The sequence below is a fragment of the Lipophrys pholis genome, assembly GCF_963383615.2.
Source record: "Lipophrys pholis genome assembly, chromosome: 13".
Lineage (NCBI taxonomy): Eukaryota > Metazoa > Chordata > Actinopteri > Blenniiformes > Blenniidae > Lipophrys > Lipophrys pholis.
The window spans coordinates 3,446,208-3,465,691 of NC_137632.1; the positions used below are offsets into that span (position 1 = coordinate 3,446,208).

Genomic DNA, 19,484 nt, shown 5'->3' on the forward strand with positions numbered 1-19,484 from the left:
ATGACCAAATACAGATATCTTTACTTTGTAGTCATGCTGGCACTGTATATTTTAATAATCCTCAGTAATTCTGTTATTATGTACCTGGTCTGGGCTCATCAAAACCTGCATGAGCCCATGTATATTTTCATTGCAGCCCTCTCCCTCAACTCACTTCTGCTCAGTACAACCATCTACCCAAAGATTCTGTTTGACTCTTTATCTGACAGACAGATCATTTCCTATCAGGCTTGTCTTGGTCAGTATTTGTTTTTTTATTCTTTTCTTGGTGCAGATTTCTTGCTGTTGGCAGGCATGGCTTATGACAGATATATTGCGATTTGCAAACCGCTGTTATATTCAACTGTCATGAGAAAAAGAACTGTCATTTATTTACTGCTTTTCGCCTGGATAATGCCTGCCACCCAGTCTGCCGTGCCGACTGTATTGAGTTCAATGAAAAAACTCTGCTACTTCACTTTGAAAGGAATTTTTTGCAACAATTCAATCTTGAAGCTTCAGTGTGTGACCTCCAAATTAATAGCGATATATGGCGTGATTGTGTTGCTAAATGTTGCCATTCTGCCTGTGCTTTTAATACTTTTCTCATACTCAAAGATCCTTTTAATATCCTACAGAAGCAACAGGGAGGTGAGGAAAAAGGCTGCAGAGACATGTTTACCTCACCTACTGATCTTAATCAGCTTCTCTGTTTTGTGTGCGTACGATGTGATTGTGGCTCGGGTGGAATTTAACTTTCCCAAAACTGTGCGTTTCATAATGTCTTTACAAGTGATTCTGTATAATCCTCTCTTGAATCCGATCGTATACGGTGTGAAAATGAAAGAAATTCATAAACACCTCAAGAAGTTGTTGAATCTGGAGAAGCAAAGGTGAATAATACTTCTTGTTCTTTCTGTTATTCAATGCTGAACGAACTTAATGAAAGTATAAACGTAACTCTTTGGTTTTTGCTCCCATTTTTCATGAGCTCGTGTAAAATCAAGATGCTGATTAGACATCAGGATTGTACATGAGGTGCTGTGGCCTCATTTATAAAACCTTTTGTGTACATTGCGTGCCCAAAATGTACATGCGCCCAAAAGCAGAAAATGGCGTGCAGCAAAAGAAATTTGGATCTATCAAACCAAGTGTACGCACATCTCCACGCACTTTCCTTTTCTAGATCACAGTCTACCTGGAACGTTGCGCAGCTCATATCCCGCCCTCAAAACGGCCACTTTCTATAATAAATGGTCAATGCAATGTGCCTCGTCAATATTTTTACTTCTAATTCAGCCTGTTGATCGCCGGCATTTGACGCTAAATCCTGACAGAAAAGAAGACGCAAAGGAATTTTACGGGGAGCGAAATAGTCATGGAGGAGGTGGAGGTCAGGAAAATTATATTATTTGGTGTCACAGTTGTGGAATCAGAAAAACAAGTGATCGGCAGCTCGTTGTCACTGCTGTAAATAGTGTGAGAGTCTCAGAGAGATCAGTGACTGCAGAGGTGGATAAGAAGAATCTGATGTGAAGGTGGAGGCCAGAGGAGAGTGACATCATGGAGGCGGCACTAGAGCTCACTGCTGGACCCCAAAACAGCCTCATGGTTGTGACGGCCAGCGTGTGTCGGAGTGCCGGAGAGGGAAGGAGACATTTTGGTGGAGACACAGCGGACCGATAAAGTTCAGTTTTATCTGTTTATTAAATGTATGAATAAATATTTGAATAGGGATTGTAAAAAAGCTCAGTGGACTTTGTGGTTTATCCTCAGCCACTCCAGAGTTGGAGGTGGAGGGTGGAGGAGGTCGTCTGTCTATAGCAGCATTGTGTCCTGGGTGCACCACAAGCAGCTTCTATCAGGATCTCCAGTCGTAACGTAAAAATATACTAAACTGTATCATGTATGTATGATAATAAAATAAGCAATATAAAATCTATAATTTCTTTATTTTACATGTAACACTTTTGGTAAATCCTTTCAATTCCAGTTTTTTTTGCATGAGACTTTCCCAGAGACTCACTCTGTTACCGTGTACACACAGTTTAGTATATTTGTACGTTGTGGCTGTAAATCCTAATAAAAGCAGCTGGAACAGAACAAATGTCCCCAGCGTCTGGCGAGAGCCAGTCAGTGTGCGCTCCCGTGGACGGGAATCACTTTTTGCACGACTGTCACAGCTCTATTTATGTGTTTACTCTGAAATTAAACTGATTGTTACACACTTTAGTCACAATTGATAATCAATCAGTTCTATCCTCCACTCTGTAACATTTGAAGATGAAACTATAACATATGAACATCTTGCTGCTGATTCAGTAGTAATATTCTACTAAAGAAACAGCTATACTACTGCAGCTTGGCTGTTTATGATTACGTGGATCTGTAAGTCTGATATTTGAAGATATTAAACATATGAGATGAATCTGGCTTCAATTCTCCACCTCACCATCAGCGCTGCCAGGTTCCTGTCTCCAAAATGTGCATGCGCGAGGTTCAACGTTTGCGTACCAGTACGCACATTCTCCCGCAAAGTTTATTTTTATAGATCACAAACTTTGTGTGGGAAGTGGCGTACGCATCTTTCAGGACCCGTTTTGTGCGTCAGCAAGCTTTATAAATGAGGCCACTGGGCTGTCGTGTTTACATCTGGTCTGTGATTCCAGTTGGATCTGAAATGCCTTTGAAAGCTGCCTCTGGTCGAGAAATTAACATTCACTTCACGGGCTTCAAAAGCTCTGGTTGACTTTCGTGCAGTCAGCATGCCAATTGCCCCCTCACCCAAAACTTTTGACCTCAGTGATACTGGTGTGTGATAGAACTGCACATAATAGAGTGGCCTTTTATTTTGACCAGTCTAAGGCACCCCTGTGCCCTCGTCCTGCTGTCTAATCAGCATCTTGATCTCCCTCACCTTTGAGGTGGATAGATTATCTCCGCAAAGGAGGAGTGCTCACGTTTAGACACATTTGTGAACAATATTTGAGAAAATTTTGTATTTTGTGGATGTAGAAAGTGTTAGATCTTTGAGTCCGGCACATGAAAAATGGGAGCAAAAACAAAAGTGTTTCTATTTTTGTTCAGTGAAATAAATAAAATATTTTTTTCAGATTCCCGTTGGCTCACCACCTGCAGGAAAGGTTCTTAATCGGTGCAATGTGATCTGGGTGACGGTGCTCAGACTGTCACCCCCTCGACCCTGAAACGGATAAGCGGGAGAAAATGGATGGATAATCCATCCATCCATTTTCTCCCGCTTATCCGATGGATTTTTCTATAGAATCAGAATCAGAATCATTTATTGTCATTGTACAAGAACAAGTACAGGTACAACGAAATTGTATATAAAGCCTGGGGGAAAGAGAGACAACAAGAGGTGAGAAGAGGAGAAAAAAAGGCAGATTTCAGACAGTGTTCTAAGGGAGTACAGTTTGTAATTGGGGAAAAAAACCCACCTCAGCACATTTAAAGCATCAACACAGATTACAACATATCTTCGGTACAAGTACATGTGGGTATGGGGGGGGGATTTGCAGCTTGCTGCCAGAGGGAGGGGGGTTCCAGCGCTGTAGAGGTCTTCCACGTCCTCGTTGGAAAGAATTGACAGACACACGATCCTCCAGCTGTCCCAGGAGTCGAGCATGTATCCGGCAGCAAATGTCCCATCGGGACATGTGGGCTCTCCCTTGCCCGATCGTCTTGTTGTGAAAATTTGGTCGATTGCATTGAGAGACCAGCTGATCAAGTCCATTGTTCCTTTTCGGTTCGGATAGGAGTGTAAAGAGAGGCTCTTGTTAAATTCTGACACAGGACAGACAAGACAGGAGCAGCAAGCAGGGAAGATGAGGGAGGAGAGGAGAGAAGAGAGAAGCAAACGCCTTTGGTGAGAGCCGGAAGAAGAATAAGAAACATTTTATTGTCAATATGTATATGCGTCCATACACGGCGTAAGAAATAGACATAAAATTAACATTTAAGAAAGTGTAAACACTTACAACTCAGATAAAATATATAAATTCAAAATACTTGAATATAAACTTTCTCAAAGGTTACATGCACAGTGCAGAGTCCAGAATGTACAACTTAAGGCCTTCCCATGCCATTCACACGCTTGTCTGCAGAATGTGCGCAGGTCACAGGTGCGCACACGATCGCATCCCTGTGACTTCATCCACGTGGTTAAGGTAAAGTCGATAGTTAAGGAGTTAGGAGGGACAATTTGGACGTACGCCTGCTTCCGTTCTCCACCTTTCCTAAAGTAGTTTATGTTTCACCTCAGGAGCCCTCTGGCTCTTGATTTGCTTTTAATGTCATGATCGGCTCTCCTGCAGCCCCTTAGGGGGAGGGGTTATTGGCTGCAGGTGTGTGCTTTTTTCCCTGCAGTGTGTTTCAGGTGGGCGTGCCTGGAGGTGGTGTTTGGGATGGAAGAGCTGGCTGGGTTAATTACCAGGATTCAGTACAGCTGCGGGTAGCAGTTGGAGGCGTTTTGGAGGAGTGGCTCTGCTTTTTAAACGGGCTCCTCACTCCACTCGACGCGGGACCGTAAAATCAACAAGAGTTAGTAGTTGTGGTGTTTGTCTGTTAACTCTACCTCTTGCTACCTGCTCATACACTCGCTCACTCCTCCTCATCATCAGAGTGACATCGTCAACACTCCACGCTCGGGCCCAGCCAGCACCAGCTCTTCCCACACCGCCTCGGCCGCCGCCCACTGGACCACAGGTTCAACCTGCTCTGCCCCAATCTGCTCTGTACTCGGCTCTGGTGCTGATTCCCGGGAGCCCCCGTCCGGACAAGGACACGTCCCCTCGCTCCGTCAGCCTGACTCCGTCCACGCTAGCCTGACCCGTGAGCCACTCTCCCCAAGACTTTATCTCTTCTGGAGGAGAACTCTAAAATTATTATTTCTTATGATAAATAAAATCCTTGGTTCCCTTCATCTCTGTTCTGGACATTGTGTCGGACCGAGGCCCTCAGTTCACGTCAGAGGTTTGGAGGGCGTTCTGCACCGCACTGGGAGCTAAGGTGAGCCTGTCTTCGGGTTTCCATCCGCAGTCTAACGGGCAGACAGAGCGACTCAACCAAGAGATGGAGACCCTTCTCAGATGTGTAACTGCAGAGAACCCCTCAGCCTGGAGTGACCATCTGGCCTGGGTTGAGTATGCACATAACTCGTTGGTCAACTCATCTTCTGGCCTGTCTCCCTTCCAATGTTCCCTGGGTTACCAGCCCCCCCTCTTCCTGTCCCAGGAACAAGAACTGGCGGTTCCTTCGGTACAGGCCCATGTCAGGCGATGCCGTAGGATCTGGAGGCAGGCCCGGGCAGCGCTACTCCAGTCATCCCGCAAGATGGAACGACAGGCTAATAAGAAGCGCTCTCCGGCCCCTTGCTATATCCCTGGGCAGAAGGTGTGGTTGAGGGCCAAGGACCTTCCACTGCGGGTGGAATCAAGGAAGCTCGCCCCACGCTTCGTGGGTCCATTCGAGATCCAAAGGATCATCAACCGGAGTGCGGTACGGTTGAAATTACCTGCCTCAATGCGTATTCACCCCACTTTCCACGTGTCTCAGGTCAAACCGGTGAAGGAGAGTGACCTGTCCCCTCCGGCCCGCCCCCCTCCACCACCCAGGATGCTGGATGGTGGCCTTGTCTACACCGTGCGGCGATTGTTGAACGTTCGTCGCCGGGGGCGTGGTCTCCAGTACCTGGTGGACTGGGAGGGTTATGGTCCGGAGGAACGTTCCTGGGTGCCCCGAAGTCGCATTATGGATCGGGAACTCATCCGGGAGTTCCACCGCCTGAACCCGGGGCAACTCAATTGTACGCCAGGAGGTGCACGTAAGGGGGGGGGGTACTGTCATGATCGGCTCTCCTGCAGCCCCTTAGGGGGAGGGGTTATTGGCTGCAGGTGTGTGCTTTTTTCCCTGCAGTGTGTTTCAGGTGGGCGTGCCTGGAGGTGGTGTTTGGGATGGAAGAGCTGGCTGGGTTAATTACCAGGATTCAGTACAGCTGCGGGTAGCAGGTGGAGGCGTTTTGGAGGAGTGGCTCTGCTTTTTAAACGGGCTCCTCACTCCACTGGACGCGGGACCGTAAAATCAACAAGAGTTAGTAGTTGTGGTGTTTGTCTGTTAACTCTACCTCTTGCTACCTGCTCATACACTCTCTCACTCCTCCTCATCATCAGAGTGCCATCGTCAACACTCCACGCTCGGGCCCAGCCAGCACCAGCTCTTCCCACACCGCCTCGGCCGCCGCCCACTGGACCACAGGTTCAACCTGCTCTGCCCCAATCTGCTCTGTACTCGGCTCTGGTGCTGATTCCCGGGAGCCCCCGTCCGGACAAGGACACGTCCCCTCGCTCCGTCAGCCTGACTCCGTCCACGCTAGCCTGACCCGTGAGCCACTCTCCCCAAGACTTTATCTCTTCTGGAGGAGAACTCTAAAATTATTATTTCTTATGATAAATAAAATCCTTGGTTCCCTTCATCTCTGTTCTGGTGACTTTCTGCGCTTGAGCCTCTGTCTACCCGCCGTAACATTTAAATTGTGATTGTTCAGACGGGGAGACGGAGGATCTCCTCACACAAGTGCCCAGTAGAGTCTGACGCATGTGCAGTCGGCTCGACCACAGTGGTGTCGCAGCGGACCCTGCGCAAAGGGGCGGATGACGATTTTTATGTCACACGTACTCTGCGCACACGCAGCCACACTGAGCATGAAGGGGCCTTTAGCAGAAAGTCACCTGTGATTCCTTTTAAAAAGAATTACTCAATTTAAAAAAAAAAGGTTTCACCTTGATGCTAAAATAAGTTGAGTAATAATTTCTTTGTAATGTCAATACTTTGTGAGTTAAATGGTTTTTGCAGCATATGTTTCTGTATTCACAATATTTCTATTCTGTATAGTGATATCATTGTGTTCCAGTGTGCGAATGTCTGCTTATGCTTTCATTTTCACTTTGTGTGAAAATGAGAAATAAAAGCTAGATCATCATTGAAACACAACATGTTTTACAGTTATACATAAAAAGTGAGTCTATTTGTAGAAAAACACTGGGATGAACAGACAAACTCAGCAGCAGGACCAGAGTTTGCTTGGAGATGCCATCCAAGGAATCACCAGCCTCCTCCAGCCTGAACAACAAACCGACTCCTTCTTCAAGGACACTAAGGAAATGTTTTAACAACAGGGCATTAGATAGTTTAACGAGTAGACCAGGCACAGAATGTTTTACTTTCAGGACGATGTGTTGATTCGATTGCTTGTGATTGAGTTCTACTAGTGATATTAGGAGCAGTTATTCAACCTGTAAATCAACGTCAGCCCTGCCGCACACCAACACAGGGTCTGCACGCTCATCTTTGCTTTACTAACCAGTTAACTTGCAATACGGCTCAAATCAAACATGTAGCTGAACACCTTCTGACAGCTCCACATGTCTTACAAAGCAAACTGCCTTCACATAAACTCATTTTTAAATTGGCTTTCAACAGTTACACTCAGATTCTTGAGTGTAACTGTTGATGAAGAAAATGGCTTTTATTCTCCAGACCACATGATCAAGAGAACGTCTAGGTCGGCCATCTTGCTCCTAGGACCTGGGATGCATCCGAATAGTCCAGGGGTGTTCAAGCTCGGTCCTCCAGGGCCCCTGTCCTGCAGGGTTTAGCTATCTCCCAGTTACAGCACACCTGATTGCAATGAAGGGCTCATTTTTGGGCTTTTTCACAACCTTGGTGATGACATCATCATTACATTTAGGTATGCTGAAGCAGGGAGAGAACTAAAACATGCAGGACACCGTCCTTCCGGGACCAAGCTTGAACACCCCTGGAATAGTTCCTCCTGTCTCCTTTCCATTTCACTTTTCCTTAACCCCAGAAGTGTTTAAGGAATGTTCAAATTCTCAATAAGCTAAGGAAAGGAGGCTTCTTCTGTGCCATGGGTCTACTGGGACCTCAGTGACTTTCAGTAAGACCCAGTCCACCTCTATTCCTCGTCATTGTCCCAATGATTGCCGGACTGATCTCCTCCCAGGCTCTTAACCCCCACAAGGAAGGCTCTACTCCCTTTCTCCACCAGAGACCCTTGCCATGAAGAAGTACATTGAGGCTTCCCTGGCAACACTCCCTCTGGTCATTATGAGTACCTCGTCATGCCATTTGGTCTCACTAACGCCTCTGCTGTGTTCCAAGCCCTCATTAATGATGGCATATGCTTGATGTTTGTGTGTTTGTCTACCTTGACGACATCCTAATCGTCTCCCCGGACCTCACTGCACACACCCAGCATGTTTGCAAGGTTGTCTGCCAGCTCCTGGAGCATCAGCTCTTCGTTAAGGCCGTGAAGTGTGAATTTCACGTCTCATAGGTCTCTTTCCTGGGTTACGTTGTGGGTGAGGGCCGGGTAGAGATGGACTCAGGTAAGGTCAGAGAGTGGCCTGTACCATCCTGCAGGAAGGACTTTCAACGCTTTTTGAGGGGTTTGCTCATTTTTTATAAATGATTTATTCGGGGGTTCAGTACTGTGGCCGCGCCCCTCTATGCCCTGACCTCATCTCAAGTCCAGTTCTTCGGTTCGCTCAAGGCCGACGCTGCCTTTCAGCAGCTCAAACAGCTGTTCATCTCTGCTCCTGTTTTAGTCATTCCTCATCCTGAGAGGCAGTTCATTGTGGACGTTGACGCGTCTAATCTTGGAGAGGGTGCAGTGCTTTCTCAGCACTGATCTGACATTGCTCTTGACTTTGTCACCGTGTCCGAAGGTATTTTCCAAGACGGTCCAATTTGTCGCCCTACCGAAGCTTCCGTCAGCCAAGGAAACTACAGAGGTACTGCTCCACCAGGTGTTCCAGGTTCACGGGTTCCAAGTGGATGTGGTGTCGGACCGGGGACCCCAGTTTGTCTCCAAGCTCTGAAAGGCCTTTTGAAGAGTGCTGGGGGCACGGGTGAGTCTCTCCACTGGGTATCATCCTCAATCTAACGGTCAGACAGAGAGACTCAACCAGGAGCTGGAGACGGGCCTCCAGATCCTGCCCTGAAGTCCAAGGTGGCGGTTCCCTCTGGTGGCCCTTGTCTGCCGCAGCAGACGTCTCTGGGAACGTGCTCATTGGATGCTGTTGCACATGAGTTCAGCCTACAAGAGGGCGGCTGACAGGCAGTGCTCTCAGGCACCCCCCTATCTGGTGGGGCTGTAAGTCTGGCTCTCCACCCAGGACCTCTCCCTGAAAACTGCATCTCGTAAGTTGACGCCTCGGTTCATTGTTCCTTTTCCTGACCAAACTTAAATTTATGACTCTGCTGTGAGACTCAGGCTGCCCCGCTCCATGAGGGTCTAACCGACCTTTGACGTCAGTTGCCTGAAACCTGTGCGCTCCAGTCCTCTGATCCCTCCCGCACCGAGCCCGCCTCCTTCTCGCATCCTGGATGGTCAGCCAATCTACATCGTCAAGAAGTTGATGGCTGTTCGCAAGAGGGGGCAGGTCTTTCAGTAGTTGGTGGACTGGAAGTGCTATGGGGCTAACAAGTACTCCTGGAAACCCCCTCGGAACTTCCTGGACCCCCAACTCATTGCCAACTTCCATCAACAACATCTTGAACTTCCTGGGCCGTCGGGTGCCGACCGTGTCTCTGTCAAGTCTGCTCCATTTACCGGTTTCTCTCTTCCTGTTTTATTTTGAAGTCTCTGTCTGCGTCTTTGTTCACTTAAGGCCCCTGCATACTCCCTTTTTGAACCCATAAGAACAAGAAGGAAATTCGGCAGTGACGTCAGCCAGCTGCCGAAAAAAAGCTTTTTCGGCAGGACTGTAGATACTCCAATAAGAAGCTGTCGAACTCACAGGCCAAGCCCCCTCACAGCAGCCACACGTCTGTGATGCGGCGTTTAAACTTTTCAACTGCACAGTTTATTTCTCGCCTCCAGTGCTTTCAAAAATACATTTCTCAGAACTTTTTCAGTAATAAAAGAGAGTTTTTTGTCTGAGCACGATGTTGGTCCGGTTTTAACTGCAGGAGCTGACAGCTGTTCGTGATGCGTTCAGTTGCATCAGGTAAGCCTGCACTCCGACATTTTAACAAGCTGCGGCGCTCGTACAGTAGCGATGTTACAAGCTAAATATGATTAAAATATGACTGATAGTCATGAGCGAACTGGAACACGCATGCGCAGCACATGGCAGAGCAGAAGTTTCGGCAGTGCGGCTCCCACATAGTTCGACCAGGGCGGTTGGCACAGCAAACAAATGACGTAATTTTGTTCGGCAGGACCTGCACTGCCGAACTTTCGTCTTGTTCTTATGGAGTATGAAGGGGCCTTTACCCTTCCGGTTCTCACTCCCTCTGTGTGTCTGATTAGTGTTGATTTGTATCACCTGTCTCCGCTTCCATTGTTTATTCAAGCCCTTCCTCCTCTTTTCTTAGTGCTTGATCAACATTCTTGTTCGTCTTCGTGACCTAAATCTTTATCCTGTGTTTCCTCGTATACTTCTCCGTGCTTTTGACTCATGCCTGGATTTTCGACTGCTCGCCTATGATCTCCTCTTCGGATTTGTAAGCCTTTGCTCGCTAATAAACTCTGATTCCGAGTACCCTTCTGGGTCCACTTCGGTTCCTGACATGCTACACCACATGTGCACCACATTTGGAGTAAATAGTTCTTCTGCACATGTGCGAGTAGATGAACAATAACAACATTTCCTCCGTGATGTCATGACTCCCAGTCCAGTTTCACTTGGAACTTGGTTTTTTTATTTTGACAGTCACTATGATAATCCAACTAGGTCGTCTGTTCACTAGAATGTCCGTGTTCTCCTATTGTTAAGTTTTATAGTATATTGTCCTCTGCTGTGGGATTTTGTTCCAAAAACAAGCAACATCACACACTGGTGGCCTACAATGGTTTGTGCCATTTTTGTGTAAACTGACATCATTTTTAAAATGTTGCTATATAAACGTGAAATTATTCTGAAATGGAAAAACAAAAAAATTATTTGCACTTGAAACGTTTTTAAGTGCAAAGACGATTTTAATTCAATACTTACAAAATAATGAAACTATCAACCTCTTTGTTCGTATGCAGTGTATGGTGAAGTGATTCCATAGAGGAGGAGCATAATAAAAAAATAAAAAAAGCTTTGTGGGTGGAGATAATGGGATGCAGGCCCTCAGAGTTTGATAAAGATGTTGCTGTTGCGAGATGCATGGAGAACTTAAGACAATAAATATAACAAATCTCATCATTCTCTGCCTTGATAGCACAATATGAACAACTATACTGAGGAGTCACTTGTACATCAGGTCATTTGAGGTAAAGTTAGCGTCATACTTTTCTCATTACACACCAACGTCCTGACTACTTCTGTCTGATGTGGGGTTTCTGATTGTCTTGACATGGATGACAAACTGAATGTTACGTATTTAACTGTCGGCGGGTATATAGAAGTGAACAAATACAGATTTCTGTATTTCTTTCTCACATTGGCAATTTATATACTAATAATCATCAGTAATTCCATCATTGTGTACCTGATCTGGAGGCATCAAAACCTGCATGAGCCCATGTATGTTTTCATAGCAGCACTTTCAGTGAACTCACTGCTGTTCAGTACTGCCATCTACCCAAAGTTTCTCATTGACTTTCTGTCTGACAGACAAATCATCTCTTATCAAGCTTGTCTTTTTCAGTATTTTCTATTCTACACACTCGGTGGTGCAGATTTCTTGGTGTTAGCAGGCATGGCTTATGACAGATATGTGGCGATATGTAAACCTCTGCTGTATTCCACAATCATGAGAAAAAGAACTGTCATTTTTTCACTGTTTTTCGCCTGGATAATGCCTGCCACCCAGTCTGCCGTGCCGACTGTATTGAATTCAATGAAAAAACTCTGCTCCTTCACTTTAAAAGGAATATTTTGCAACAATTCAATCTTGAAGCTTCAGTGTGTGACCCCCAAATTAATAATGATATATGGCACGATTGTGTTGCTAAATGTTGCCATTCTGCCTGTGCTTTTAATACTTTTCTCATACTCAAAGATCCTTTTAATATCCTACAGAAGCAACAGGGAGGTGAGGAAAAAGGCTGCAGAGACGTGTTTACCTCACCTACTGATCTTAATCAGCTTCTCTGTTTTGTGTGCGTACGATGTGATTGTGGCTCGGGTGGAATTTAACTTTCCCAAAACTGTGCGTTTCATAATGTCTTTACAAGTGATTCTGTATAATCCTCTCTTGAATCCGATCATATACGGTGTGAAAATGAAAGAAATTCATAAACACCTCAAGAAGTTGTTGAATCTGGAGAAGCAAAGGTGAATAATACTTCTTGTTCTTTCTGTTATTCACTGCTGAATGAAGGTGTTAAACTATTCTGGCTTTAACATTCTTTGATGTCAGCAGAAAGCCGCCACCTCTGAGTCTGTTTTCTACAAAGGTTTCTTCCTGTTAGAGGGACTTTTTCCTTTCCGCAGTTGCTCTGCTTGCTCATGTGGATTTGATTGTTGGGTTTCTTTCTGTTAAAAGCACCTAGAAATGACTCTGTTGTACAGTAAATCCTCTGATGTAGGGATGCCCTAATATCCAAGGGCAGGTGTCCCCTGAAGACAGATGTCCTCATGACCTGTCCCTCTCTTCGGAGGGACAGGTCACGGGGGCAAATTGTAGGACCAGTTGATATTGACCTAACGTAACACCAAATATGTCATGGCTATTTAAAAGCCATAACTGAACCAATACAAAGATGTATACAATATAAATACATATATACATATGTATACAAGATGTATACAAGATAATTATTGAATAAGATTTAATTTACTTTAGGGACCACAGTTGTTGGGCTTAAGATTCCATTGAACTCCTCCAAGCATTTTCTGTGACAGAGGAGAAACACCAGGAACAATGAACAGGCCATAAAACGGCAGGGGGCAAGGCAAAGACCCCAGGAACTTTCCAACCCCCCGGTTGGCAACCAATGAAAATGGTCGAACCCGACCCAGACACCACAGGGGTCCAAAAGTCAACTTGGTGAAACTCCTTTCCGACCAACTGTCCACCGCTTCTCATCCCAGCCACTGAGCGAGACACACGTCTCCGCTGCCTCGGGACGGTAAAGAGAGCACCAAGTAGGTCCAAGGGACAGAACCAACGCCAGCCCACTGGACAAGGACAGTTTGGACTCTTTCCTTTTTCCTTTTTTTGGGGATTCTGGAGACTCGAGTCAGTGTCTCCTCTCCTCCTTTCAGCTGCAGGAGTGCAGGATTGAATTCAAACCCGGTAACAACCAGTTACCGCTGCCTCACAGAACTGCACAGCACCACGGACGGTGCTGTCCAGCACAGTAACCGGACAGTAAGAGCTTTGTCTGGGCAGCAACTGATAGATTAGCGTGAAGCTAACATGCAATGTGTTTCAATGTGCCGCTGATAAGGCCGCAGTGGCTCATATGTTTGTGTACGTGCGTTCACGCGCACCAACCAAGTCCGGGACACGGGTTTTCCACCTCAGAACCAGAGGTCTAAGTGAGCTCCAGGCCCACTGGGCGCTCTGGGTGGAGGAACCAAGGTTCAGAACCGAACCTCGCCAGAATTCTCTGTCTTTCTCTTGTCTCCCCCTTCTTTCTCATCTCTCCCTCTTTCACTAACCTGAGTCTGCGCAGCCCCTGCGCTCGTGTTATCTGATCAAGATAAGCTCACACACACACAGCGACAGTTAGCAACCCTAACCCTAACCCTGCAAGACCACCTCTGCCTCGATCACCAGAGTTCTAACTGCAAATCCCGACAAGGGTTCAGAACCGAGCGTCGTCAGAATTCTCTGTCGTTCTCTTCTCTCCCCCTCTTTTACCTGATCAAGATAAGCTCACACATACAACTGCATGTAACACCCAAGTGTTACCTGCTGCAAGAGCAGATCTCCCTCGATCACAAGAGTTCTAACTGCAGGTCCCGACCTCCACTTAGGACTCCGGCACTCAGAACCGGGCCAACGGAACCTCCCGTTCATTACGCCCTCGGTAGACCGCCTCGCTCCGAGACCGCCCTCGCACACGCGCATGCGAAGGACGTCTTGTTTATCTGGCTGCTAAGCAACCGCCGCGTCCCCAGAAGGAGCAAGTCAAACGCCTCTAGTGGTCGCGGGGGTCATCGCAATCCCTTTTGACGTCCACCTGGTGGACGCATCAAGTCATTGCGCTCTCCCTCTGTGCACCGCCGCCCGCACCGAGTGGTCGTCATGATCACCACACTGACCTGCCAACGCCTGCCTCCACCTGGGGGACGTTCAGGGTCATTACGCCCATCACCCTCATCACTCCAGACCACACACACACACACACACACACACACAAACTTTGTACATCGGGTTTGCTGTTTAATAGATTAGATTGCCGTGTTAGATGACCTTTGCTTCTTGGATGTGTTGATTTATGAGATGATTTCTGAATTATTTATGGATTAATATATTTTGTTAATAAACGCCTGTTAGCTGAATTGAACGATTCTTGGTGATTATTGTGTATTTATTGTTGACAATTCACTGGTTTGTAACAGTCTGTGTTCGGATCTCACACCTTCCCTTTTATTTAAGATTGTTATATTTTTACGCAGAAATATTAACTAACTTAAATAAACCTTTTACAAACAAGACTGATATTTTGGTATTAGCTATTTCCAGTTTATCTCGTGGTGCCCCCCATTGATTATTAATAAATAATTAACAAATGGATGCAAATTAATAATTTTTCATTAATAAATTATTTTTGATAATTTATTAACTTTTAAGTAATTACTCAATTACTTTAGGAGTTGTTGATGAGTAAATGACCGTTTACTTCCATTAAAAATTAAAATGTTTCATAAATTACTTCGTGATTTATTACTTTCAGTAATCTATGACTTACAGTAATCTATTACTTACAGTAATTTATTGCTAATAACCAATCATAAATCCCAACACAGTCCAGTTTCATCCTGAGTGGGCCAGTCTGGTAAAATATGGCTATAATAACCTTTAAATTCAAGTCAATTTTAATGAAACAGGACACCCGAGGCTGGAGGTCAATGATAGACTTTGTGGTTGTGTCATCCGATCTCCGGCCACATGTCTTGGACACTCGGGTGAAGAGAGGGGCAGAGCTGTCAACTGATCACAACCTGGTGGTGAGTTGGATTCGCTGGACGGGGAGGAAGCCGGACAGACGCGGCAGGCCCAAACGTGGGCCCAAACAGAGGGCTCGGCCAGGCGTTGGGAACGCCTGGCCGAGCCCTCTGTCCACGCAGTCTTCAACTCCCACCTCCAGGAGAGCTTCTCATCCCGGGGGAAGCTGGAGACATTGAGTCCGAGTGGCACTGGCGCGGTTCACAGCCGAGTGTGAAGCAAGTGGGATGAGGATCAGCACCTCTAAATCCGAGGCCATGGTTCTCGACCGCAATAAGGTGGCTTGCCCCTTTCAGGTCAGTGGAGAGCCCTTGTCCCAAGTGGAGGAGTTGAAGTATCTAAGGGTCTTGTTCATGAGTGGGAGGAAGATGGAGTGTGACATCAACAGGCGGATCGGTGCAGCGTCTGCAGTTATGCAGTCCCTGTATCGGTCCGTCCTGGTGAAGAAGGAGCTAAGCCAAAAAGGTGAGGCTCTCGATTTACCGGTTGATCTTCGTTCCTACACTCACCTATGGTCATGAGCTTTTGGTCATGACCGAAAGAACGAGATCCCAGATACAAAGGAGCCAGCTGAGGTGGCTTGGGAATCTGTTTCGGATTCCACCCGGGCGCCTCCCGAGGGAGGTGTTCCAGGCATGTCCCTCTAGTAGGAGGCCGCGGGGCAGACCTAGGAGACGCTGGAGAGGGGTGGGGGGGTGGGGAGTGCTGGGGAGACTGCGGCCTGGCCTGGGGAGTGTTGTGGGATGTGTGAGTGTTGGGGGGGGCTCTGCTCTGGGCCGGGGTTCCTGGATGGTCAGTTGACTGATAGGGCTTTTCCACCAAAAAAGAACCAGGAGCTAGTTCGGGGCCAGTGCCAGAGCCAGTTCTTAAATGAGCACCACCAAAGAACCGGTTCTTTTTCCACCGTTAGCGGAGCCAAGTGAGAGCCACGTCATTGCGTCACTCCAAAACGTGAAAAGTCACTGATTTAAACAATTTCGCGCTGACAGCGCTCATCCAGGTACAAGGAGACGGACTATATTCATCGGTTTAGTCCGGGTCGCTCCATCTAGTTTGGCCTGAACCTCAGAACCCAAAGACAAAGAAATTACGTCTCTTCATATCTCTTTTGGTGTTTTTTCACGTCCGTCTTGCTTTAGTCTGGAGCCCCGGAGTGGTCAAAGAGGGGAAAAAAATAACACGTGTATGAGTTTGGGGCTTATTTTTCAATATTTGGGCATTACATTGAGAATTTCTGCTCCTTTCACTTTATTTCTGGGAGTGTCTGAATCAAATGCTTCAACATCGGAGAAGAATGGAGGTGAAGAATGATATAACGAAGCTCTAAAACTGTTTCCAATGACAACCTCCGTAAACACACTGATTAAAGCTCTTTCACGTGAAGCGCTGTTAAAAGGCTCATTTAATGCCTATAAAATCCAAGCTTTCATTTACACTAGTATGTAGTTTGTGTTTTAGTTGCTGATGAACCAAAAGTATTCATTATAAAGAAGTTCTGTGGGTTAGAAAATAATATCGGAGCGTCTCGGAGCGGAGCGTCTCGGAGCAGAGCGGGGCAGCCTCATACTGCATGGCGCAGCGGCTGCAGCGCCTCAGCCGGCGGTCAGAACGCGAAAAAAGACCTGGACGTGACATTAGTTAAAATAATGTTACGATGAAAAGTGTGAAAAATAAACGACAATGGAAAACTGCTTCTAAATTATAGCCGATGCAGCTGACTGACAGCGGAGAAGCACGGCGGAGCTTTCGAGAGGCGCGGTTCCACGAACGCGAATTAAATAATCCCGTTCCCTCGTATTATTAACTTCATGGAGCGACTTATTATATCATTCCCACGCGTAGTTTTTATTCTTTTCTCTATAACCACTGTGGGGCTCCGTGTTCGCTGGAGTTTTCAGAAAGCCGGTACAGCCCGCTTCCGCCTTTTAGGTAGCGATAACTCCAGAGATAACTCCGCCCCCAGCTGATGACGCTTGGGTCCCAGTCTGGCTCCTCTTTGGCCAAGCAAAGAAGTGGGGCCAGCGTAGCACCAGTTCAGCCTGTTTGGCCGAGGATTTGGCAGTGGAAAGACAAAGAACTGGTGCTAAGTCTGGCCCTGGCTCCGAACTAGCACCTGGTTCTTTCCGGTGGAAAAGCCCCCTGAGAGTCCTGAGAGTCCTGAAATATGAGGTGTGTGTGTGTGTGTGTGTGTGTGTGTGTGTGTGTGTGTGTGTGTGTGTGTGTGTGTGTGTGGTCTGGAGTGATGAGGGTGATGGGCGTAATGACCCCGAACGTCCCCCAGGTGGAGGCAGGCGTTGGCAGGTCAGTGTGGTGACCATGACGACCACTCGGTGCGGGTGGCGGTGCACAGAGGGAGAGCGCAATGACTTGATGCGTCCACTAGGAGATGTGTCTACCCCCAGAACCCCCCGCTGGGGTCTCACCCCTACCCGGGGTGAGTGCGGCTGGAATGCGCGGAGCGTGCTCGCTCAAGCATGGCGCTCGTGGGGGGCTGGGGTGCGGTGCTCCCTCCCCATTCGCTGTTGGGGGCCCAGCTGGCGGCATCACCCTCCCCCCAAGTGTGTGAGTGTATGAGTGTGTGAGTGTGTGAGAATGTGAGTGTGTGAGTGCGTGAGCGCGTGCGTCTGTGTCTGTGTGGGGGTCGAATGGGTGTGGGTGTATCTATCAAGATTGGGGGGTGGAGGGGGGGGGGGGGGGTTACATGGGGTGGGAACATGGGTGGTGAGATATGAGGCGAGTTGGCTATCCTCCGACCGGGCCCGGGCGAGCCTTCGCTCTTCCTGGTCTGGGGGAGGGTCTGGTTCGGGGCGCGATGGCTGGGGCCTTCTCTGCCCTGCCGGGTTGGGGGGGGCTGTGGTTTGCCCGGCTCCTGGGGTTGCGGCGGGCTTTGCCGCCGGGATTGGAGGGCTCTTGGCCTGCTCGGCCTGGGGGCCCTGCTCCGGCCGGTCTCGGCTTGGCGGCTTGGGTCAGAGCCTGGGCCCTGTGCCCTTTATCCTTCTCTTGTGGGCTCTTCTTTCTCACTCTCTCTCACACACATAAGCCACGTTTCCACCGCACAAAAAGTACAGGGAAGGAACGGAGCGGTTCGGAGCTGTACGACACAGCAGACCCCGAACGAAATTTGGGTCGCGTTTCCACCGCAGAGGGGAGGGTAAAAATGTAGGCGGGGTTTAGAGCTCCGCAGATATGTGACGTTGAAACAGTAATCTCAGCCGGGGCGACAGATCTGGGCCTTATGAATCCTCTGTTGTTGTTTACATCTTCCGCTTTGCACTAGTTGTTTAGTTATTTTATTAAATTTTTTGCAGCCACAGAGATGATCAGCTCCGGCGTCCCGGTAGGTTCCAGTGTCGGGGAAGTGGAGCTCCAGGGCGGCACGTGGATGTTCACACAATGGAGCACCGGCCAGCGACGCAACGTGACACGACGAGTGGACTCGGTAGAGCATCGGTTACGGCCGAAGTGTCTGCTCCAGAGTCCCGGTCTCCATCCTGCCTCGCATCTGCTCTTTCGGGACCAACATGAAAGTTGCGCAGCAAAAAACTAAACAACAAAACCAACCAGTGCAAAGCTGAATCTGTTAACAACAGAGGATTCATACAGCCGACATATTGAAATATTGAGGGCGTGTAGTAAATCACTGACCAATCAGCCAACGGCTCCTCAAAACTGGACCCATGGTCCTGAGTACCCCGACGAAGGGGTAACGGAAAAGCGTCCACCTTTGGAGCGGTATTTTCCGTAAAATCCCAATATCTTGCGGTGGAAACCCGAACTGTACCGGATTATACCAGACCATTCCTGCACTTTTTGTGCAGTGGAAACACGCCTATTTACACACCGAGCTGTATATAGTCAGTTAGAATCTGTGTGTTTTCTTTGCTTCATGTCATCAAAAATAAATATAATTTTTGGAATCACACTTGTTTTCTTATCAATGTGCATAAAGGTGAATGAAATGTTGACCTCTTCTGTCTCAAGAACTCTAGGTTTTACTATCATCTTTGGTATTTGTCATTAATTCAACTATTAATTCGAATTCCAAATTAATACTTTAGTGTATTTTATGACACTATTATAAACAAATTGGCTATCACTTCCTGTTAAACAAGTGGTGCCCACAAGGTTATCTGATGCATATCAGATCCCAAATCTTTTGTTAATAATTAATATCAATCTTTGATTATTCTTCATCATGATCAAAAACCAACCTGCCCATGCAGTTGATTCCAAACATAATGGTATCCCGGTGTGAGACCAGTCATCCCAAGAAGAGCATGCGATAGTTCGACCAGCCAAAACATTAGAACCAAGTAAAAATTCCCACTTATTGCCAAAAATCAAACCGA

The 19,484-nt window shown here is 47.3% G+C and overlaps 2 protein-coding genes across 2 annotated transcripts; both read left to right on the forward strand.

Annotated features, from left to right (window-relative positions):
* On the forward strand, positions 1–9,473 carry LOC308118647 (olfactory receptor 2M3-like; the record flags this gene model as incomplete). The annotated part of the gene is made up of 7 exons (XM_080478155.1): positions 1–872; positions 4,115–4,166; positions 5,038–5,256; positions 5,389–5,496; positions 5,554–5,803; positions 9,115–9,172; positions 9,359–9,473. 7 exons carry the CDS (start codon positions 1–3, stop codon positions 9,471–9,473), a joined length of 1,674 nt encoding a protein of 557 aa, XP_080334281.1.
* Positions 9,474–11,367: 1,894 nt separating this feature from the next.
* On the forward strand, positions 11,368–17,501 carry LOC308118648 (olfactory receptor 4D6-like; the record flags this gene model as incomplete). Its single annotated transcript, XM_080478156.1, has 2 exons — positions 11,368–12,290; positions 17,417–17,501. 2 exons carry the CDS (start codon positions 11,368–11,370, stop codon positions 17,499–17,501), a joined length of 1,008 nt encoding a protein of 335 aa, XP_080334282.1.
* Positions 17,502–19,484: the final 1,983 nt, after the last annotated feature.